The sequence below is a fragment of the Pholcus phalangioides genome, unplaced genomic scaffold (genome assembly GCF_987345545.1).
Source record: "Pholcus phalangioides strain wild (caught in Gottingen) unplaced genomic scaffold, Ppha-v1.0 ptg000027l_1, whole genome shotgun sequence".
NCBI lineage: Eukaryota > Metazoa > Arthropoda > Arachnida > Araneae > Pholcidae > Pholcus > Pholcus phalangioides.
Window position 1 is genome coordinate 11997012 of NW_028301617.1, and position 24934 is coordinate 12021945.

Here is a 24934-nt window from a genome sequence, read left to right on the forward strand (position 1 = left end):
TTAGAGAAAATTACAGAGTGAAGAAATCGTTCAGGCACCTGTTGAAAATGACGGCAATGATTGTTACTGTCGTTAGTATGTATACATTGCGTTACTGATCATTGATTCTTCAGTCAGCGCCTAACCACGTTTGCTCTTCCAAGAAATTAGTGTCTCTTCCTGTAGAGTCCTTACTCTTCAAGACGCAGCATTTTCCTATATTTTGCGTCAGAAATGGTGCAAACGTCAGCAAATTTCGAGCTCGGAGCTTTATTCCAAGTTTTCATGTGCTTTATTTCCATATCGCCAGCCATAAATGTAAGTTTTCATTTATTATTAATTGTCGTTATTTGTTGTTTTATTTATACAGTCGAATCCCGTTATACAGAAATCCAAGAGACCGTAGAAATCTCTTCATTATAACGTAATTTCGTTATGAAGGAATTCCAGGTTGTTTATAAATGTCTATACGTAAACTTATCTGGGGGATTAGAAAAATGTTCGTTGAAACGAGATTTTCGCTATAACGGCATTCGTTAAAGCGGGATTCGACTGTATATTTATTGCATTACAGTCGAATCCCGCTTTAACGATTGCCTTCAAGGTTCCACAGACGAGACTCATTATGTGTCTTCTGCAAGAAGGAGGCTAGCGACGCTCAACATATAGTATATAGATGTGAAGCATGGGACAAAGACAGAAAAGAATGCAATTTTAGCGATCACAACATAAAAATCTTAACATTGGTGAAAAATAAGAAAATAGCTAATTTCTTAAAATCCATCATGCAAAAAAGCGTGGAATATTATATACATCACCAATAATGTCCTATTTTATGACAAGGTTTAAATGAATACATAATATATATGATATATTTGTTTTAAATATATAGATATTATTGAAAAGTTGAATAATTGTAAGGTGTTAATACAACATTGTACATAAGTGCATTTGATGAATACGAAAAGGATTTTCTGATTTAGACTGGATTAGCGTATACCATTTTTTCAATGTAAAGTTCTCACTTTGATCTTTTTTGTTGCTGAGTTATACTGTAAATTTTAATAATACGTACTACAATTTTTTTTAAATTTATGTCATATACTGATTTTTTACGAAAATATGTAAACTTTTGTTCGTGATAGCATGTGTGGAGCAGTGCACATAAAATATATGTTAATATCTAATACATGGTTACAATGCATAAAATCGACTGAAATATAACTTGTAGTACAGTGTTCTTCGATCTTGTGCAAAATTAGCTGATTGACGGACTGATTTGCTTCGTGTATTTCAGCTGACCTGATGTGTGTATAGGTGTTTTTTTGGTTTTTTTTTCTTTCTTTCTTTTTCTCTTTTTTTTTATGTTGAAAGATCAAATGATTGTCGGACTCATTGTGTGATATGTGAATGTGTATCTACAGTGTGATAATTACAATGTAAAATATAATACTTAAGTGAAGCAATTATTATAAACCCCAGGGACACTAAATTGCTGCTCGCGAGTTGTTAATGGTTGCTCCCTGGGCCAAGATGTAAAGTTGATTTTTTTTTTTTTGTGGAGAAAATAAATGCTCCCTTCGGGGAACCCCGTATGGCGAACTATGTTTGCCGGGCCGGGGGTTAGTATCTCTTATTGCATTACCTTATATACACTGCTGGCCACCGTAAATGCAACACCCTGAAGGAAGCATGCAAATAATATGAAATTTACAACATGCATTAGCGGAGGTGAGATATGCAAATGATTAGAATTTCAGCGCAGACGCACATCACGCGCGCCTGTGGCGCCACTTCAAAGCGCTATTTAAGGCTTGGAGATTTCGACAGTTTGAAGTACGGCAATTGTGTTTTTCTTGTGGTTTTTTCAAAAAAACGACCAATTATGCCTCGTAGAAAACAGCGATCATCTTTTGATCAAGTATCCGAGTTCGACAGAGGAAGGATAGTGGCCTACCGAGATTGTGGATTATCTTTCAGGGAAATCGGTAATCGTGTTGGACGAAACCAAACAACTGTAATGCGGATATGTGATCGTTGGATGAAGGAGGGTACGACGGACCGACGTATTCGATCGCATCCACCTCAGTGCACCACTTCACGTGATGACAGGCGTATTGTGCGTATGGCAGTGACGGATCGCTCAGCCACATCACGAACCATAGCACAGCACATTCAGTCTGTACCGCATCATCCAGTGTCTGCGCGTACCATTCGACGCCGTTTACAGCAGAGTGGTCTGTCCGCAAGACGTCCATTGCTTCGTCTACCCTTGACGCAGAACCACAGACGTCTCCGCCGCCAATGGTGCGATGAAAGAAAAATGTGGACGGCACAATGGAATGAAATTGTCTTTACTGACGAGTCACGCTTCTGTCTGCAACACCACGGTGGTCGGATTCGAGTCTGGAGACACCGTGGAGAGAGGATGCTGAACAGCTGCGTTATGCACCGCCACACTGGTCCTGCACCGGGTATTATGGTATGGGGTGGTATTGGATATCACTCTCGCACTCCTCTAGTACGCATTGCCGGTACTTTAAAAAGCCAGCGCTACATCTCCGAGGTGTTGGAGCCAGTTGTCCTTCCTTACCTTCAGGGCTTGCCCACAGCCATATTTCAACAGGATAATGCGCGTGGCACGCATTGTCCAAAGGTTCTTCGTCAATCGCCAGATTGAATTGCTTCCCTGGCCAGCTCGCTCTCCGGATCTTTCGCCAATAGAAAACATGTGGTCCATGGTTGCTCAACGATTGACCCAGATTACATCCCCAGCTTCCACACCAGATCAACTTTGGCAACGCGTGGAAGCTGCTTGGTCTGCTGTACCCCAAGAACACATCCAAAGTCTCTTTGAATCAATGCCGAGGCGTGTGGCAGCGGTGATCTCCAACAATGGCGGCTACTCTGGCTACTGATTTTTTACCACTTTATGCAACTAGAGTCACCGATTTGGGAATTCTCATTGACGAGCGACTTAAGTTTTCTGAACATTGTTCAGCGGTTGTCAAAAAATCGAATAGAATGCTTGGTCTCATTTTCAAAAAGGTCTCTTCGCGTTCTCCTAAAGTCATTCTTCCGCTTTTTCGAGGCTTAGTTCGTCCTGGACTGGAGTATGCTGTAAAGTTTTGGAGACCATACCTACAGAGGAACATAGACTTGGTTGAAGGGGTGCAGAGAAGAGCTACGCGTGTCCTTATTGGCACACAGGGCTTGAGTTATGAAGAAAGACATCATTTTTTGAATATGTTTACATTGGATGAACGCAGGTGTCGAGGAGATATGATCGAAGTGTTCAAAATTTTCAATGGGATGGATAGGATGGACCATGAACTTTTAGTACACCGCCAATCGACTGCTTTTACAAGGGGACACCAATATCGATTGGTGAGGGACAATGCAAGGTTATGGTGTCGCAGGGAATTTTTCTCCAATAGGGTTGTTAATAAATGGAATAGCTTACCCCCGGAGGTAGTAAATTGTAACACAATTGACACGTTTAAAAAGAAATACGATAAACATGTTGGGGTAAATCGAGAAGCTATCCATTCTTAGAATAAGACAACCATAAGTATTCTTTATGGGCATTGTATAATATTTTATCATGTGTATATATTGTTTGTTATTTGTGTTAATTGCATTTTTAATTGGGTTGCTGTATTTTTGAAACATATGACATCCATATTTTTATGGGCATCTTTTTATCAGCCACCTCGTTGGGCATTTTGCCTGTTGTGGCGTTGTATTTGTATTTGATTTTGGCAGGAACCACACTTCACAGAAGTCTATAAATTTAATCATTTGATGCTTGGTCAACATGTTATCTACAAAATAAATATTGTTGCGATATCTCTTGTCTTTTTTGGTGTTGCAGTTTGGGTGGCCAGCAGTGTATAATCAAGAGATATAAAGATATAGATTGAAGAAATAGCGAAAATAGCTTTTCGAGTGACAAACGCGCTAGTTCTGCTCACTTGTTCGTTCAAAAATGTAAACTAAATGTAAACTAACTATTTGAAGAAAAAAGGAAATACAAAATGGAGTGAAATAGAACCTGTACAGTGGGTCATAATCAGGGGCAACCCCATGCATGGTTTGAAAAAGTTGGTGTTTGTGTGTAGCTGTAGTATTTCATATTCTTTTTCTCTGTATCGCCACTAGATGGCACCGCTTACACAATTATTATCTATGTTATTTTTCCCACCTTTTGAGGCAGATGTTCTTTTGTATCGGCTCGAGTCAGTCGTACCTTTGCTTCATCTCATTAATAAACGTTTTTTGTTATAATTGAAACCTTTGCGTTCTCCGTATATAACGGCGCGTTCGTCGTTCGTATACAGTTGGCGTTTCTGAAGGGTGGCTATGCCTGACTGCATTAAAAATGTCAACCATTGTTCTCCGAAGCTAGCCTTCTCAAAAACTTGTTGGACGGAAAAATTACAATGAAAAAAAAATATGTTGAAGAAATACGATACAAGGAAAAAATGTATATATAAAGTATATACAATACAAATACAACGCCACAACAGGCAAAATGCCCAACGAGGTAGCTGAGAAAAAGATGCCCATAAAAATATGGATGTCATATATTTCAAAAATACAGCAACCCAATTAAAAACTAAAATTATAAACAATATATACACATGATAAAATACTATACAATGCCCATAAAGAATACTTATGGTTGTCTTATTCTCGATTTACCCCAACATGCTTATCGTATTTCTTTTTAAACGTGTCAATTGGAGCTTTAGATTACACACAGAGCTTCAGATATATAAGCAAAATGAAACATGAGAAAAATATATAGAAATTTACAAGAACACAGAAATTACAAGGAATATTTTACAGAGATTACAAAAAATGTCAAAAAGTAAATTAAAAAATCAAAAATGTAGTCAAAAATCACCGGGTATACCTAAAGAATGGGAGTAAACTGTTGTTGTTTTGAAGTTTTTGGAAATGTCGTTGAAGAAAGCGGTGGGAATACTGTTGCCAGATGCAGCTTTGAAAAGATTGAGGAGTGCTGTGTTTTGAATTCCTGTTTATTATTACAAATGATCATTTGACCATTTTTGTCGCAACACGGTTCTTTTCTGCACACGAGGGCTATTGGACCGGGACCTACCATTTATTGCCGATTCCGAACGGCATGCTTGCTTTTATACTCATCGAGAGGTTGGTGCGCTAACCCCTCGATGGGGGACTCCCTGCGGTAGCAATATACAGATTTGCGAAATGAGTGTGTTTCTGAATATTTTGGTTTTGATGTTTGAATGCTAGTGGCTTAAACAATTGACTAAAAAGTTGAAGTTTTTTTTTTGTCATTTACACTTGTTTCCCATTTATTGTTGTGTGAACTTTTCTATCAGTGAGCACTGAAGTGAGTGAATACGAAAATCAGTGAGCAAGTGAGCATGAGAGTGGCGATTGATCAAATGAGCGCAGAAGTAGTCAGTGAGTAAGTTACTGAGTGAATGAGCATAGGAATGATTGTATAGCAAATCAGTGAGCAAGAAAAAGAACAGAAATAGTGAATGAGCAACTAAGTGAGTAAGGGAACATGAGTGAATGAGAAATTAAAGAGCACGGAAGTGAGTGAATGAGCAATTCATTGAGTAAGTGATCATAGAATTGGTGATTGACCAAATAAGTGAGTAAGTAAGCACGTAAGCTAGTGAGAAAGTGAGCACGTAAGCTAGTGAGAAAGTGAGCACGTAAGCTAGTGAGAAAGTGAGCACAGGAATTAAAGAATGAGCAAATCACTGAGCAAAGAAACGTAAGAGTGGTGATTGAACGAAGAAGTTAGCAAGGAATAAAACATTATTTAAAAAGAGTTTCTGTTACATTGCCCCTTAAGATACTAAATCTTTTTCGTACAGTGAACGGTACGAATATGAGCTCAAATTGCAATATTTACTCATTTGCAAAAGACGCAAACTGTGAGCAAATCATGTAATAAATACAGATGATCGATAACAGTAACAAAATGCTTAACGAATGATGGATAACAGTAACAGTATGCGATACCGATGGCATTAAAGAGATGGAAAGTGTGGAGGTACATACATGACTTGATATTAAATAATTCTTTCTGCTACTTTATATTAAAAAAAAAAAGATGAAAAATTGTTTTAAAAATAACATACCGTATATACTCGTGTGTAAGCCGACTCCCTCCCCCCCCCCCCACTTGAGGACCACCAAAACCGCAATAAATTGAAAACCGTATAAGCCGACCCCCAAAAATCCGTGCATTTCAGAGAAGAAACAAAATTCTCATATTGTTATGCAAAATCAACAGCTTATACGAAATTTTACAATAGAAAATGATTCAAACTTTTTAATCCGTTTAAGTTTCCAAGCTCGTCGTAATCCATCAGATTATCATAGGGGGCGCGGCATCTTCGTTTCATCCACATCTGGGCTGCCATTGTCACTTTAAAAGATATCATCTTCAGTTCCGTCCATCGCATTGCTGATGCAACACTTTTTGAAGGATCGGCGGAAACAGAATTCCACGCCGCATGTACCCATTAGCACACTAGGCCAATGTCAGGTTTCTTCAAGGCATCACTTTTTTTGTAGTTTCTTTATCGTCGGAACTCTCCATTCGATCCACAAATTCCTTAAACAGTCTGAGTCTTGTCGATGCTCACATCTAAAGGATGTACAATCGACGTTTTCCCACCTAGTATCTAAGCCAGTGTTTCTCAAAGTGGGCGATGGAATGGTCCAAGGGGACGACTGTAACAGGTCGGATGCATCGGCGTCTAAACAAAGACGGTACATCGATTGCACTGATGTATGTGTATTTTCCTTAAAGGAAGAAAATATCAGTCATCTGTATTGTATTGGTTACTGCACTCGCCCGCGGAAGACAAGGGGACGGTGGTTGGATTCCCCGCAGAGGTATATCAATTAATCCCCACAAAATTCATCTCCGCTGCGTATCTAGTAATCAATCCCTCATGTGAGAAATTGAAAATGGCGTCGTCTTTGTGAGTAAAGTATGTTTGCTCGCGGTCTATTCTAGTGAAGTGTTATGTTGATGGATGGTAAATATACGTTAATTTTCTTAGATTCAAGAGACTCCGAACGTACCTACGCTGGGCTCGTCCATTGGAAAACCACGCATGTCGAGAAACGAACCCGTCGCACCGGAACTACGTAAGAGCATGTTGTCTTATGTAACTAACACTTTTAAAAGCTTGATTTTAATCAAATTTTTTGTGTTAAGTGAAATTCGAGCTGAAATATTAAAGTTTTCGTTTCAATCTCAGATAAATGTTTCTTTGTTGAAGCAGTACATGAATTCATTTCGTTGCTATTGCAGGGCCGTTTTGCCCTTGTCCCCTTGATCACACCGTCGGTGGACAACCCGCTGCCGCTGCTCGAGGGATGTTCCCTTATGCTGTAAGTGTGTTGTTCATTCCTAGTTTTGTTTAACAATAATTCGCGAATCAAAATTTCTGTCAGTTATTATATTGAAGTGATAATTTTGTCAAGGAGAGATCAATATACACGGGTGTCGGAAATGTTTCGAACCTGTGGGTGCTCGTCTTGAGCGTTATATTGGAAATTACGATTTCTCAATCAATTCTGGGGGTGCTCAGACCCGTGCCACAAATTACCGTGGGTGCTCGAGCACCCACAGCACCCCCGGCTCCGACGCCACTGCAATTGTGGTAGGTTGGGTCATGTATGACATGGCGAATAGAAAACGTGACGTATTCCATCGTTGATATCTATGAACTGTCGAGTTGGTTGACGAACATTATTTTGAACTATGTAACGGCGATAACATTTTTCAATGTTCAAATTTCATTTCTCACAAGGTCTACTTTCGAATGGATCAAGTACCGGAGACAGCACCGAAAAACTACGCTGAATATAGAGAATGTACTGGGGCGTTAATCACAGACAAACACGTGTTGACGGCTGCTCATTGTTTAATGAAGTAAGTATATAAATTCAATAGAAAAGCGTTTGAACTTCAGACATGTGAGCTGTCGGAAGTTCAAACGCAGGATCGAATACATATTCTGAACCTCCACGCAGGATCGAATCGAATAAATTAGCGTTTCTCAAATTATGGTCCACCTCTGGTCCACGACGACGGCACACGTGGTTCGAAGACAATCTTGATAAATCAATTTTAATTGAATATGTGAAATATTCTTTTCGATTGTTATCACCGATACCAGTAATAACTTATGGCAGGGGGTCTTCAACCCACGGCATGCGGGTCGAATGTGGTCCTCGGAGCATTTTGTCATGGCCCGCTGACCATTTTGCGAAAATAGCTGCTTCACATGGAAAAACAACTAAATTCAAAACACAAACTCGTTAACCCTTCAAGTGGCACAATTAGAAATCACTAAACCCCTCTCTTCAAAACGCCATCTTTTTTAGTGAAGTAGGCTTTCTTTCGATTTTCACAATCGAAACGAAAAAAATCGTGATTGAATAAAACGAAACACTTTGCAATTGAGAAAACACTTTAGCGTTTACTAATACTAAACACTTAACGAGGTAAACACTTTCGCAATTTACGAATCATTTTCACACTTTCCTCGATTGTCGAAACACATTCGCACTTCACGAAACGCTTCTGTGGTTTACGAAACACTTCCGCGATTTTCGCAACCGCTTCCACGATGCTCAGACGCTGAACTCACACCGGACATTCACATTGAACGGTGATAAAAGGCATCGATGAACCCGTTCAGGTTGAACGTTTTTGACTTTTTGCGTTGGACGCGATGGATTATTTTCAGGGTGAAAACGAACATCAGTGAAGGAACTTTCACGTGGCGATTGCAGGTATATTGAGGTTGAATAATAAAAAAAAAGGTCACATTTTTCCGTTTGGTGCCAATGTGTAGTCACACGCTGTTTGGAGAAAAACAATTTATTTACACACACTACTAATTACAACATGGAAGAAACAGCGCCAACAACACGACCTGGACGCCATGATCGCTTCTTCCCTTTATGCACTCTCGAACTCACTCTTTTCGAGCGCTGATTTCGGGCGCCACCTACATTTACGGGGGCGGTCGGTCCTGACCGTTATAACCATAGTTACCATAACAAATTTATAAATTGTGAAAATTATCTTCATTCACGGTGGTAGTAGTAAAGATTACAAATTCCAATAAGCTTCGCTGAAAAACTGGAAAAGGAAGACAAAGCGGTCAATAATATGTGAGAATACGAAAATGTCCCGTAAAATACGGGTCATACGGTCTCGACAGTGTTGTTGTAAATGAGTGGTCCGTCGGATTTTTCAGACATATTGCTGCATCGAAGGGTTGAGATACGCTAGAATTTGTAATAAAACGCTTAAATCGCATAACCAAAGGGATCGCCACCACGTTTTTACAAGCCTTACTTTGAAAACACGAAAACTGTCTATCCCGTCTTTAAGGAACATTATTTTTTCTTGCAATGATGATTCGCCTGTTGCCTTAAGATGGAATATTTTGTTATATTTTTGAGAACGAATCGTGAATTTGACTGTCGTAATGTGAATCGTCTTGAGGTAGGGCTGAGCTTACACATTCTGCAGCTCGGTGCGAAAAATACGTTTTTTTTGCTGCTCATTAATTTTCTTAACCCTTACAGCGGCAAACCCGATATACCTCGTCAAACCTGGTCTGCTTTATTTCGGTCATCCCGAAATATCTCAGGTTCTTGATATTTCCAATGCAGAGCAGGAAAATTTTAAAAACCGCTTAAAGGGTTAAACAGAGTATAAAAATCAGCCTCATGATATAAAGTACTGGTATTTTTTCTTTCGAGCATCGAAGCATTTTTAAAGCTCAGTAGACCGTTAAACATGGCACACCTTTAGGGCATATGGCCAGTTTGTGAGCGCGTTCATGTAAAAATCGCAGCTTACGATGAATATTGCATGCCTTTATGTGCGGCATGTCCGCAGCGTCTGATTTCTGCAGCTTCAGATTCGATCATCGGGACGAAAATTTTGACCCATGTAGCATGATGGCACACTGAATGCCATCATGATCTATCCCATAACGTCCGAACAATAGCTCAATGAAAATGTACAACAATTCAAAAAGAAACAAAGAAATAGAATTGAAAGGTGTGTATGATGAAAATGTTCAATACACAACTAATCTTCCAAATTACTAACCATTCAAAGAAATTGCAATACAACCAGATGAAATTACACAATGACGCTATATTCGAGATGCTTGTCCGGATGGTCTCAATGAAGCTGCAAACGTCAGACGGGGCGTACCTATCAGTATGTTGAATTCTTGAAATTAATGCTGTATTATCTCAGTATATATGATCTGATTGTACGATTTCATTCAAACAAAATGTCAGTTTTACAGGAGAACACTATCTCAATTTGATCATCGGCGGAGTAAATGTACCTGACAAAATCGAGTGGCTAACAATTGATCCCGGTAATTACGTTGTTCATTCGGATTATAACGACACATTAGGTGATCACGACCTCGCACTGATCGAGCTTTACACACCCGTCGACTTTGAATACTATCGGTCCAAAGGAATCCTCATCACAACGGTCAAGATAAGTACTAAAAACTTTATGCCGGAGCGCGGAACATGGCTTACTGCAGTTAGTTATGGTCGCCGATTCAATGATGGTAAAACTTTTTTTTTGAACGACCGTAATTTCAGATGCTTTTCATAATGTATCCAAATATGCATTAATAAGATTCATAGATTAATGAGATTAATGGCCGTATTCACCGACAGAGTGAACTGCAGAGTTTTAACTGCAATCGCAGGTTAAAGTGTGTTGGTGAATACGACCGTAAGATTTTCATCCAAATTCAAATGAATAAATTCTGGCTGAAATTGATCAAGTTTGTGATTAATTTCTTTTCTTAATTGATGATTGAACGCACTCCCTATCTCCTGTGTAGCTTTCTTTAATTTTTTTTTTACAGGACGTGCGACATTCATTTTTTCAACATTTGTTTTTCAGATACAGCCCCGAGAGACTTTTTGCGATACGTTCACCTTCCAGTGATTCCACCCGAACGTTGCGATGGATTGAAAGGGTTCATGAACAGAACGCAAAAAATTTGCGCCGGAGGATTCCCGAAATATGATACTTGCCATGTGAGTAGACTACAGCAACAAATGTAAAAATCTGCTTACTGCTAATATCATAGACGTCGCAAAACGTTCAGAGCAATACAAACAAAAATCATTTTATACAAATAACTTGTCAAAAAAAGATGGCTGGGAATAGATTTAAAAAAATAAAATTGGGCTAGACTGTGCCATAGTAAAACCTTGTAAGATGTGTTGTTAGATTGCCTTAGCAAGTTTACAAGAATGCAAAAAAAAAAAAACAACCAGATTATTAACACGTGGGAAAATTTCCGGAAATTGCACCAGATAAATTATAATATTCATGATAAAAATACAAAAATGTTCAAGGTGGACAAAAATATGCGCCAAAATAAATGTTTACGAGATTTGGATAAGAGTTCTACACTTGTGAAAAAGACTCTCTTATCGGAGAAACATCATTATTGTTGGTACGATTAGCTGAACATAGGTTACTCAAGGATGGGTGGAATTTTTGTTTTGGTCTTCTGTACACCGTTCGTACCGACGTTCTCGGTGTTGGTCCTCTCACTGTAATTCACAATGTCTGTAATATGTACGTATTCTGATTCGCATATTTTGGTTCCTAATGTACCAAGCGGCTCGTAAGTTTTCTGAAAATTTTATTCCGATCTGACTGTAATGATTTATTGTTAGACTTGCAAGCATATGACCAGACTGGAGAGACATAGACTAGTGTGGGTCTGATTATTGATTTGTACAGTAAAATTTCATTTTTTGTACTTTTGCTAGCGGAAAAGTAATTTCATTCACTGTCCCTGGTATGCTTTTGGCTTTGTTGCGCACGTATCTGATGTTGGGGGGGGGGGGGGTGTGAAAGACATGAATATTATTCAGGAAGTATCAAAGATATTTAATTTTTTCCACTGGTCGAATTTAGAGTGGTTACCAATTATGTATACGGGATTTTTTATTTTTTTATTTGCTGAGTTAGGTGAACTGGCATTTCCCATTATTGAGCACCTTGTCGGACTGCTCACACCAATTCAAGATTTCGTCAGTTGGAGATGGTCGGCAGCATGGCTAGCGTTTTTGTGTCTACAGAGGACAACAGCATTGTCGGAAAAAAGTGTCAATACTCCAGCATGGAAAGCTGGGGAATCATTAATATAAAACAAAAATAGTTGGGGGGAAAAACAGTACACATCCTAAATTGCTCTCTTATCCATCTATTCAGAATGGGACAACTGTCCCCCCCTAAATCATTTATTGACGTACCTGAAAAATTGTTGTGGGATATTTGATACATATGTTACCGGCAAAGTATGAAATCCAGGCATTCTATAGAATGCCTAGGCATTCTATACAATGCCTGGTCGTTTCAGGCAAAGTATGAAATACCGGTTTTATTCTATACTTTGCCTAGGCATTCTATAGAATGACTAGTCATTCTATAGAATGCCTAAACACACTCCAGGCAAAGTATGAAATATCTTCTTCTAACAAATCTCTTTAGGGGCGGTATAAAATATTACATAAAATTAAAATTTCACAGAATTTTCGTCATTTTTTCCCCGGAAACGTTTCCCTTTCACTCTCGTGAAAAAGGATCTGTTGAGGGGCGGTATAAAATATTACAATTTCGTCGCATTAAAATTTTATGAATTTTCGAACCTTTTTTCCCGGAAACGTTTCCCTTTCGCTCTCGTGAAAAAGGATCTGTTGAGGGGCGGTATAAAACATTACAATTTCGCAGAATTTTCGTCATTTTTTCACGGAAACGTTTCCCTTTCGCTCTATTGAAAAAGGATCTGTTGAGGGATGGTATGAAATATTACAATTTCTTCGAATTAAAATTTCACAGAATTTTCGTCATTTTTTCCCGGAAACGTTTCCCTTTCGCTCTCGTGAAAAAGGATCTGTTGAGGGGCAGTATAAAATATTAAAATTTCTTCGAATTAAAATTTCACAGAATTTTCGTCATTTTTTCCCGGAAACGTTTCCCTTTCGCTCTCGTGAAAAAGGATCTGTTGAGGGGCGGTATAAAATATTACAATTTCGTCGCATTAAAATTTTATGAATTTTCGAACCTTTTTTCCCGGAAACGTTTCCCTTTCGCTCTCGTGAAAAAGGATCTGTTGAGGGGCGGTATAAAACATTACAATTTCGCAGAATTTTCGTCATTTTTTCACGGAAACGTTTCCCTTTCGCTCTATTGAAAAAGGATCTGTTGAGGGATGGTATGAAATATTACAATTTCTTCGAATTAAAATTTCACAGAATTTTCGTCATTTTTTCCCGGAAACGTTTCCCTTTCGCTCTCGTGAAAAAGGATCTGTTGAGGGGCAGTATAAAATATTAAAATTTCTTCGAATTAAAATTTCACAGAATTTTCGTCATTTTTTCCCGGAAACGTTTCCCTTTCGCTCTCGTGAAAAAGGATCTGTTGAGGGGCGGTATAAAATATTACAATTTCGCAGAATTTTCGTCATTTTTTCACGGAAACGTTTCCCTTTCGCTCTATTCAAAAAGGATCTGTTGAGGGACGGTATGAAATATTACAATTTCTTCGAATTAAAATTTCACAGAATTTTCGTCATTTTTTCCCGGAAACGTTTCCCTTTCGCTCTCGTGAAAAAGGATCTGTTGAGGGGCGGTATAAAATATTACAATTTCCTCGCATTAAAATTTCACAGAATTTTCGTCATTTTTTCCCGGAAACGTTTCCCTTTCGCTCTATTGAAAAAGGATCTGTTGAGGGATGGTATAAAATATTGCAATTTCTTCGAATTAAAATTTCCCAGAATTTTCGTCATTTTTTCCCGGAAACGTTTCCCTTTCGCTCTCGTGAAAAAGGATCTGTTGAGGGGCGGTATAAAATATTACAATTTCGCAGAATTTTCGTCATTTTTTCACGGAAACGTTTCCCTTTCGCTCTATTCAAAAAGGATCTGTTGAGGGACGGTATGAAATATTACAATTTCTTCGAATTAAAATTTCACAGAATTTTCGTCATTTTTTCCCGGAAACGTTTCCCTTTCGCTCTCGTGAAAAAGGATCTGTTGAGGGGCGGTATAAAATATTACAATTTCCTCGCATTAAAATTTCACAGAATTTTCGTCATTTTTTCCCGGAAACGTTTCCCTTTCGCTCTATTGAAAAAGGATCTGTTGAGGGATGGTATAAAATATTGCAATTTCTTCGAATTAAAATTTCCCAGAATTTTCGTCATTTTTTCCCGGAAACGTTTCCCTTTCGCTCTCGTGAAAAAGGATCTGTTGAGGGGCGGTATAAAATATTAAAATTTCACAGAACTTTCGTCATTTTTTCCCGGAAACGTTTCCCTTTCGCTCTATTGAAAAAGGATCTGTTGAGGGATGGTATAAAATATTACAATTTCTTCGAATTAAAATTTCACAGAATTTTCGTCACTTTTTCCCGGAAACATTTCCCTTTCGCTCTCTTGAGAAGGAATCCCTTGAGGGGCGGTGTCGTCAAATTAAATTTTCACACAGTTTTCTTCGATTTTTCCGGGAAACCTTAACGTCTGGCTCTCTGGAGAAGGGATCTGTTTATAGGGGCGGTATAAAATATTCAATTTATATGATTACAATTTCATATAATTTTTCTGAATTTTTTTTCTGTAAACTTTTCCTTTGGCTTTCTTGACAAGGGATCTGTGGATGGACGATATAAAATGTCACATTATCGTCAAATTAAAATTCATTCTTCAAAATAAATCACAACTGAATTTAAGCGGGTAATTTCTTTTTGGAATTTCAAATCGGATACGGACAACAACATTTTATCGCTTTCGGACGTTTTTCGTGGAATACCTTTTATATGTTACTGTAAACAAAACCGCATAAATGCAACAAAACCGCATATGCGTGTAATTACGCATAATCGCCGGATTTATATCGATTACTATGCATAATCACCGATCAAACGGATGAAATTATTGTGCATAATAACCGGCGATTATGCATAATCACCAGATTTATCACAATTACTGCATTTTATACATGGTACCAACCTGTAAATGTTGTCCAAATTAGTGCTCAATGATAACAATTCTGAAAAGTGCCCCGCGACGTAAAAAATTTTGGAACCAGTTTTGTATCACTTTGGTCCCTCCCCACGAAATGAAAGTGACCCCCCTTGGAATGAAATGTCTGGCTTGGGGCCTGATGAGACGCATAACGTCAATTATTTCACCACTGACGTAAGCTCCCAAAGCTGAAGTAAATGATTTCATTGCTATCCAAAGAATTCTCGTAATTTTGGTAGATTGTAAAAACCGTGTCACCAAGTTTTATTGCACATTTAGGATAACCAAATTTCTTCGAGGAAAATACCGGAACTCAGGATTTCAAATACTGGTAAAATACGGAACATCGCCAATCATCGCCATAAATTACGCCGAATTTTAATTTCTTACAAATCACGGTACGATTAATTATAATTGTAAACATAAACGTTCATGTTGCATATTTGTGACGTGTTTCTTTTTTACATAACAAAAACAAGACATTTTTAAAAAAATATCAATAACATAAAATTTATTTCAGGGTGACCATACATCCCGTATTTCTCGGGACAGTCCCGGTTTTTTTCTGTTTTTTTGCTGTCCCGACTTTTTTGCAGAAATGTCCTGAGTTTTCAAATATTTTCAACGAAGTCAACTTGACTTTTTATTCTTCAAATCAGCGATTAAAATTATCTTTCCAGCTTAGAAATTACATCACGATAATGAGGCTTTTGGAATAGACATCATAATCATCATCAGCATTGGCGTACTCAAACGGCGACGGGGGTTTGGGGTTCTAACCACCCCCCCCCCCCCGAGCCGAGATTATAGTGTTATTTTACAGGGAAAAAGGTAAAACCCCCTCAGAAGGTAAAAAAATCTCAAATCCCCCTCGAGAAAATTCTGCGTACGCTTATGATCATCAGTATCACTTTGAGGGACAAGCACAGCATGTTTTTCCCATGGAAATCAATGTTAAAATTGCTGAATTTACCGTAGAAATGTGGAAATTCAGTAGGGATTTCCGCCTCATCAATAATTTTAGAAATTGAACTGAATTCTCGATTTTCGAAAAATTGAGTTCGCTTAGAAATATGAAGCACAGAAAATTAAATATAAAATAATTAGCCGGACCTACTTTTGAGTTGGATATTCATGCAATAACATTGATTTATATCTTCTCAAGAACAAAAATGAGAACTAATATCTCCGTATTGTTTTATAATATCCAATATCATCAATCTATATAGTTTAGGATGTTTTGAAATTAATTATGGGCCCATAAATTACACTGAAGAAATTCCGCAGCTTTAATCAACCATTTTTTGAAGCAAAAGCAGGCAAATCGATAACTTGAGCTTCAAGAAAATTTTCGAAATATCTAGCACCCATCAAAAAGAAAAAAAAAACAATTCATTTCTACGTTTCTTTAATTTTGATTTATGTCTTTCATGAGTTGCGATGTCCCTCCAGAAAAAGGGAAATATCACGTGATTCAAAAAGCCTCAATAAGAGACTAAAAACAAGAATATTCATCTCACACATTTGTCATGTTTTTTTTTAATTCACTGCAATTTGAAGTGGCGCTTTATTTCTCGCGATTGGCGAATTTTCTGTGATTTTAGCACGAGTTAACGACTTCGCTTACTTTTGGCATCATTTAGCGATAATTGACATTGTCTCGCATTTTCCTGTATTTCGAATCCCAATTTCACGTATTTTTTTCGAGCAAATATGGTCGGCCTAACAATAAGCGATTCTTTACTTAGGATTTCTATCTCCCGTATTTCCACCGATAAAATATGGTAAACCTACGTATACCAATTTGTTTTCCGTGACAGACATACCACGGTCACTTTCCCTCGAATAGATGAGTTAACGGGCACTTTATACATTATATTTTTTGTTCATAAATCCGTAGATAAAAATCTCGGTTACTTCAAGACAAAATGATATCGCATAATCCGCATTTGTGAGTTCCATTTATCAATGATGAAATATTAACAATAGAAAGACGGAACGGGTGTCTTTTTGACCCTGCACGCTGTTTAAGCTTACATATCTCTGCTAAGAATAAACCGAACCACCTGGAATTTCTGGACTTTTCCTGAATTAGCATGTTCTTATTGTATACCAAAGGTTCCTTTCGTTATCTTTTTTAACAACGAAGCTACGAGCGGATATGCATAGAAAGACCGAAGGGGGTCATAGTGACCCTTCCTTATATTCTAGCACATTATGCGGTAAATACTACTATCGTCGTCACAATTGATTTCTAAGTAGGTTATAATCCTTCTGAAAGTCTTTTTTGCATTTGACCTTGTGTGTGACCTTTCTTTTCCTCTCATTCTTATCTGCAAGTGTCGTCAGCAGGTGTGTCATTTTTGGTTTTTGTCAAGCATTCTTGCCATATTATCCGTTAAATTGTTTATTCTGGGACGTAGAAAATTTGAGTGCATGTGATCTTTTCAAACAGTTAGTTTAGAACATAGTTTCCCAAACTTTTTGTTCCATCGCCCCCTCCTTCAGGTAAATTTTTCCCTCATCACCCCCCAACTCAAGCGAACCCATAGGATCCTATGTTATACCCGTGGCTTCTATCGCCCACCAGGAGGCGATATTGCCCACTTTGGGAAACATTGGTTTAGAATGACGATAAAACGTATATTTACTGAAGAAATACGCCAGGAGATGCAAAGATTAGATGAGAGAAACTCTGGAAGCAGTTATGATGAAAGTGCAGAAGAGCATAGATCTACCCTATGTCGAACTGTAGAGAAGAAAGTAGCGGTTCTGATGACGAAGATTTAAATCAATATAAAATTATTTCTCGGGCGTGGCAGCCCAGGTCGATAAGATACTTGTTTAAACATATGACAACCATATTTTTATGGGCATCTTTTTATCAGCCACCTCGTTGGGCATTTTGCCTGTTGTGGCGTTGTATTTGTATAAAGTACCAAAGACTGTTTAGAGGTGTCGCGAGTTCGATACCCGGTTCGTCTTTGTCAGAAAACTTTCCTGACACAGGGGTACAACAGACACGGCGACTTGACCGCAGGAAGTCCCCCATTGAGGAGTTGGTGCACCAACCTCTCGATGAGCATAGAAACAAGCGTGCCGTTCGGAATCGGCAATAAATTGTAGGTCCCGGTCTAATTAGCTCTCGTGTGCAGAAAATGACCGTGGTGTGACTCATTATAACTCGTTGAAGCCACAGAAACGATCTAAGAAACTGCAGCAGATGGGAGCATATGGAAAATCATAGAACCTTCCTCAACTTTAGGATGTCGAGGATCGCAACATATATTGAGAGAAAATCAAGGCCCCACATTTTATGCGCTCAAAAAACATAAATGAAAGTGTTCTGGGTTCGTGACGCCTTATTTTCTGCGACAAAAATGATTCGACATATACAGAGAGAAGCTGAAGCCATCGTCGTCTCAATGAAACTTCTTGGTCAGTTTCTTTGCTCGAACTTGATGCAACGATATCCATTATGTATGCAAGAGGTGCAAAAAACTTCCTACTGAATTCATTGTGGTCGTCGAGATTTGGGGTCCCCTATTTTTTCCCCAAACAATGACAAGATATCGTTTCAAAGAAATTTTGAAATTCATGCGATTCGATCTGAAATCTGAAAGGTCTGAAATATTAAAAACTGACCAATTTTCTCTTGCATGTTCACTATGGATTTCATTCATAGAATACAGTGCGACTTGCTACAAACCAGGGCCCAATCTAACTGTGGACGAACAACTTCTACCCTCAAAAGCAAGATATCCATTTACACAGTATATCCCAAGTAAGCCAGATAAATTTGGGATAAAATTCTGGCTTCTTGCCTGCGTTGATTCCAAATATATTCTGAATGGACAGAAAATCAGTTTCGATTACACTGGGGCAGATAACACCAGACCAGCAAACCAACTTGTCTATGAACATGTAATTCGATTAATCGAACCTTATCTAGGAGAACGTCGAAACAAAACAACAGATTTTACATCACTGAGATTATGTGAATTTTTGAAAAGGACAAGCTCGGTTGGGACCCTTCAAAAAGACCGTCGTGAGGTACCTCCAACTGAAAAACCGGAACACAGGATCTATACTCGTCGATAGTATTCAAAACTGGAACTGATATCACGCTGACATCTTATCAGAGAAAAAAGATTAAAAATGTTCTAGTTCTGAGTTCACTTCATACTGATGTAACTATCAACGAAAACGCGAAAAAGACTTAGAAACAGTTGCCTACAATAACGAAATTAAAAACGGAGTCGACATCGTGGATCAAATGGTGCGATTATACACCAATAAGAATGGAAGTCGTCGCTGGCCAATGCATGTTTACGGAAAAAATTACGAACCTCAACAGATCCTTTATCACGAGAGCGAAAGGGAAACGTTTCCGGGAAAAAATGACGAAAATTCTGGGAAATTTTAATTCGAAGAAATTGCAATATTTTATACCATCCCTCAACAAATCCTTTTTCACGACAGCGAAAGGGAAACGTTTCCGGGAAAAAATGACGGAAATTCTGCGAAATTTTAATGCGACGAAATTGTAATATTTTATACCGCCCCTCAACAAATCCTTTTTCACGAGAGCGAAAGGGAAACGTTTCCGGGAAAAAATGACGAAAATTCTGCGAAATTTTAATGCGACGAAATTGTATTATTTTATACCGCCCCTCAACAAATCCTTTTTCACGAGAGCGAAAGGGAAACGTTTCCGGGAAAAAATGACGGAAATTCTGCGAAATTTTAATGCGACGAAATTTTAATATTTTATACTGCCCCTTAACAGATCATTTATCACGAGAGCGAAAGGGAAACGTTTCCGGGAAAAAATGACGGAAATTCTGCGAAATTTTAATGCGACGAAATTTTAATATTTTATACTGCCCCTTAACAGATCCTTTATCACGAGAGCGAAAGGGAAACGTTTCCGGGAAAAAATGACGAAAATTCTGCGAAATTTTAATGCGACGAAATTGTATTATTTTATACCGCCCCTCAACAAATCCTTTTTCACGAGAGCGAAAAGGAAACGTTTCCGGGAAAAAATGACGGAAATTCTGCGAAATTTTAATGCGACGAAATTTTAATATTTTATACTGCCCCTTAACAGATCCTTTATCACGAGAGCGAAAGGGAAACGTTTCCGGGAAAAAATGACGAAAATTCTGCGAAATTTTAATGCGACGAAATTGTATTATTTTATACCGCCCCTCAACAAATCCTTTTTCACGAGAGCGAAAGGGAAACGTTTCCGGGAAAAAATGACGAAAATTCTGCGAAATTTTAATGCGACGAAATTTTAATATTTTATACTGCCCCTTAACAGATCCTTTATCACGAGAGCGAAAGGGAAACGTTTCCGGGAAAAAATGACGAAAATTCTGCGAAATTTTAATGCGACGAAATTTTAATATTTTATACTGCCCCTTAACAGATCCTTTATCACGAGAGCGAAAGGGAAACGTTTCCGGGAAAAAATGACGAAAATTCTGCGAAATTTTAATGCGACGAAATTTTAATATTTTATACTGCCCCTTAACAGATCCTTTATCACGAGAGCGAAAGGGAAACGTTTCCGGGAAAAAATGACGAAAATTCTGCGAAATTTTAATGCGACGAAATTGTATTATTTTATACCGCCCCTCAACAAATCCTTTTTCACGAGAGCGAAAAGGAAACGTTTCCGGGAAAAAATGACGGAAATTCTGCGAAATTTTAATGCGACGAAATTTTAATATTTTATACTGCCCCTTAACAGATCCTTTATCACGAGAGCGAAAGGGAAACGTTTCCGGGAAAAAATGACGAAAATTCTGCGAAATTTTAATGCGACGAAATTGTATTATTTTATACCGCCCCTCAACAAATCCTTTTTCACGAGAGCGAAAGGGAAACGTTTCCGAGAAAAAATGACGGAAATTCTGCGAAATTTTAATGCGACGAAATTTTAATATTTTATACTGCCCCTTAACAGATCCTTTATCACGAGAGCGAAAGGGAAACGTTTCCGGGAAAAAATGACGAAAATTCTGCGAAATTTTAATGCGACGAAATTTTAATATTTTATACCGCCCCTCAACAAATCCTTTTTCACGAGAGCGAAAGGGAGACGTTTCCGGGAAAAAATGACGAAAATTCTGCGAAATTTTAATGCGACGAAATTGTATTATTTTATACTGCCCCTGAACAGATCCTTTATCACGAGAGCGAAAGGGAAACGTTTCCGGGAAAAAATGACGGAAATTCTGCGAAATTTTAATGCGACGAAATTTTAATATTTTATACTGCCCCTTAACAGATCATTTATCACGAGAGCGAAAGGGAAACGTTTCCGGGAAAAAATGACGAAAATTCTGCGAAATTTTAATGCGACGAAATTTTAATATTTTATACTGCCCCTTAACAGATCCTTTATCACGAGAGCGAAAGGGAAACGTTTCCGGGAAAAAATGACGAAAATTCTGCGAAATTTTAATGCGACGAAATTGTATTATTTTATACCGCCCCTCAACAAATCCTTTTTCACGAGAGCGAAAAGGAAACGTTTCCGGGAAAAAATGACGGAAATTCTGCGAAATTTTAATGCGACGAAATTTTAATATTTTATACTGCCCCTTAACAGATCCTTTATCACGAGAGCGAAAGGGAAACGTTTCCGGGAAAAAATGACGAAAATTCTGCGAAATTTTAATGCGACGAAATTGTATTATTTTATACCGCCCCTCAACAAATCCTTTTTCACGAGAGCGAAAGGGAAACGTTTCCGGGAAAAAATGACGGAAATTCTGCGAAATTTTAATGCGACGAAATTTTAATATTTTATACTGCCCCTTAACAGATCCTTTATCACGAGAGCGAAAGGGAAACGTTTCCGGGAAAAAATGACGAAAATTCTGCGAAATTTTAATGCGACGAAATTTTAATATTTTATACTGCCCCTTAACAGATCCTTTTTCACGAGAGCGAAAGGGAAACGTTTCCGGGGAAAAAATGACGAAAATTCTGTGAAATTTTAATTTTATGTAATATTTTATACCGCCCCTAAAGAGATTTGTTAGAAGAAGATATTTCATACTTTGCCTGGAGTGTGTTTAGGCATTCTATAGAATGACTAGTCATTCTATAGAATGCCTAGGCAAAGTATAGAATAAAACCGGTATTTCATACTTTGCCTGAAACGACCAGGCATTGTATAGAATGCCTAGGCATTCTATAGAATGCCTGGATTTCATACTTTGCCGGTAACACATACACTTTATATGATTTACTGATAATTCTAGAATAAATGAAAGTAATAATTCCGGAACAAATTGATGAAAACTCTGAGTCAATAAATGAAACAATTCCAGAATTGATGGAACTTCAGAATTACTGAAAAACCAATAATTTTTAATTTTTTTCAACAAATAATTTTAGAATTAATTAAAAAAATAACATATAAATCAAGGAGAGAATTAATTTCGCAATTTCTGGTAGAAATTAATTCATAATCAATTCAATCACGGATCACATGACGTGTAATAAAAATGCTCCGAGTTGGACGATTCAGTGGAATGCCAGTCTTTTAGACTGGGAGCATCGGTTGCGCACGACTAGGCAAGACAGCTTTAGACCAGCACTATCTAGTTATAACTAACTTACTGTGCAATTTTTTTTAATATGCATTACGTTATACGTAAAAAAAAAGATTTTTCTCAGTGAGATTCGGGAGAATCAGCCACATACCTTACCGCAACCGCGCATTGATACGTTGGTTGAAAGGCTTTCGTTGCATAGCAACGTGTGATGCGGTTCCCTTGTAGCTTCCCCTTCACTGCAAAGTTAACCTGAAACGGACTATAGGTCCCAAGTTATACAAATTTTCAGTGTTTGACGAGGCAGTTTTAGTACTTCGTGTTTGCTCTCTTATAAGTCATCTGATGACGTTATACCGAGATCAAACTCCCATCACTGAAAACTTTGACGCTTCGTTTTCCAATGAGATATTCAACATTATCTTCAGATATTTTGTCTAGAAAATATTTTTATTTCAAATCCTATGTCGTGACGCTCAAAAATCAATCATGAATGCAAGAAGAAATAATGTTGGAAATAAAAATGCCCATCCCTTTTACGCAAGTTATTTCCCGGTTGGCTGTGCCTCACTTCTCGAAAAAAAAAGAGTCCACAACTTTTAACCAATCTATGACAATTTTCATACAAATGGTCAAACCATAAAAAAATAATCTATTCTTGCAATACTTACAGCAAAGTAATTAGCATAAAAAAATAAGCAAAATTCAGACCTTTTCGTAGCAAAAGCTTTGATGTTAACATTACTAAAAATTATCAAAACAAATAACCGAGAATTAGAATGGATTGACTATGAAACCACGACAAAGGAAAATGTTGAGCAGAATGCCGTCCGATCAATTTACAATGTATTCTGTCGATGTACCCCATGATTCGGTTTCGATCTCTAGCAAAAATTTTGTAATAGAATGAAATGCTCAATGTGAATGTCCATAACGTGACAACTTACTGGAAATCTTTTTTTCCACCTGCAAATATCTCGTTACAAGACGTGCGAGTAATTACTCCGATGATCTTACACGATACGTTTTTATTTTCGTTTATAACGCATCCTAATTACATAATTAATTATTGTAAATGAGAATCATATTATACATTAGTTTGGAATAGTTCCCAAAATATCGCTCGATTCCTATTGCCTTTAAAGAAAATTAAAAAAAAAACCATTTATTTTCAGGAACACTCAGGAGGTCCCATGCTTTTATTTCATCCTAAGACCATGGAATACGTTCAAGTAGGTATTATTTCATACGGTCCTGAAAAGTGTCATCAAGCAGTACCTGAAGTGTCAACCAATGTGGCAGCGTATTCGGATTGGATCTACTTCCAAACTTGGAACGCTTCTTGCGTACCTTGTTTTATTGATATGACGTAAATTGAACCTATAGTGATTATTTTGGTGCGGTTATGGACAGTCGGAGACAATCTGCTAGCTGCATAGTTGTATACGGAACACGTATTTGGCAAGCAATAGAATTACGAAATAAATTTTGTCGTTAAATAGTAATCTAATGATTAAAATGTTTGTCATAAAATGTCTCGAAATTGACTCCATAAATGTGAACATCGTTTCGAAGATGGCATCGAGATGAGAATTTAAGACGAGATCCTAACTTGGAATAATTCTCTCATTAGAACTATACGTGATAATAAGAGGAACAATAAAAAGTAAAGAGAAGGGGCTTCCCATGAAGAGACGGAGCGCCCTCAACGGATTTACGCGTGCCAAAAGTAATTTTCGTGGAGGGACGGAAAAGGCCTAGCAAGTATTGCAGTGCCGAAAACAAAATCGTAGGCAAACTGACGGGGGTACCAACTGGTTTGCACGTGCCAAAAAATAACGTCAGCCTATTATAAAAATTTTGCAAACAAATCAAAACCCCTAAAATATCAGTGAAATTTTCAGTTTCAGGGGTACATGTACGGATTAATATAGTAAATGTTTCAGATTTAGAAACGTTAATAATGTTCTTAAATTAAATATTTGTTTTAAAATTATGAGAAATTAGTTGAAAAAGCACGAGTCAAAGATGATTCCAGTGGCACGATTTCATGAGGACACAACCCCCTTATAATTTCAGTCCATATATGGTACGGAAGAAAAATTGAAAAAGAAAGACAAGAAGGACCTTTGTTTTCGCAAGTGCGGAAATAGACTGTGCGGAATCGTCCTCAAATTCCCCATATGCGGAACTGTCGATACACCCCAGTATTAAACAATATTACTTATAGCGTATACAAAGCTAC

At 37.8% G+C, this 24934-nt stretch overlaps 1 protein-coding gene across 1 annotated transcript; it reads left to right on the forward strand.

The window, feature by feature from the left end:
* The first annotated feature begins 88 nt into the window (after positions 1-88).
* LOC149068444 (brachyurin-like) lies at positions 89-24222 on the forward strand. Its single transcript, XM_089251774.1, has 7 exons — positions 89-297; positions 7062-7149; positions 7316-7395; positions 7818-7939; positions 10339-10625; positions 10970-11106; positions 23865-24222. The coding sequence occupies exons 1-7, from the start codon at positions 214-216 to the stop codon at positions 24060-24062; spliced, it is 996 nt and encodes a 331-aa protein (XP_089107900.1). The 5' UTR covers positions 89-213; the 3' UTR covers positions 24063-24222.
* The last annotated feature ends 712 nt before the right edge of the window (positions 24223-24934 follow it).

Bases quoted from the DNA above. Each gene is read 5' to 3' on its own strand.
- LOC149068444 (XM_089251774.1), top strand. From the start codon at position 214: ATGGTGCAAACGTCAGCAAATTTCGAGCTCGGAGCTTTATTCCAAGTT. The intron at 298-7,061 runs GTAAGTTTTCAT...TAATTTTCTTAG, and splicing joins CCATATCGCCAGCCATAAAT to ATTCAAGAGACTCCGAACGT. The intron at 7,396-7,817 runs GTAAGTGTGTTG...ATTTCTCACAAG, and splicing joins GAGGGATGTTCCCTTATGCT to GTCTACTTTCGAATGGATCA.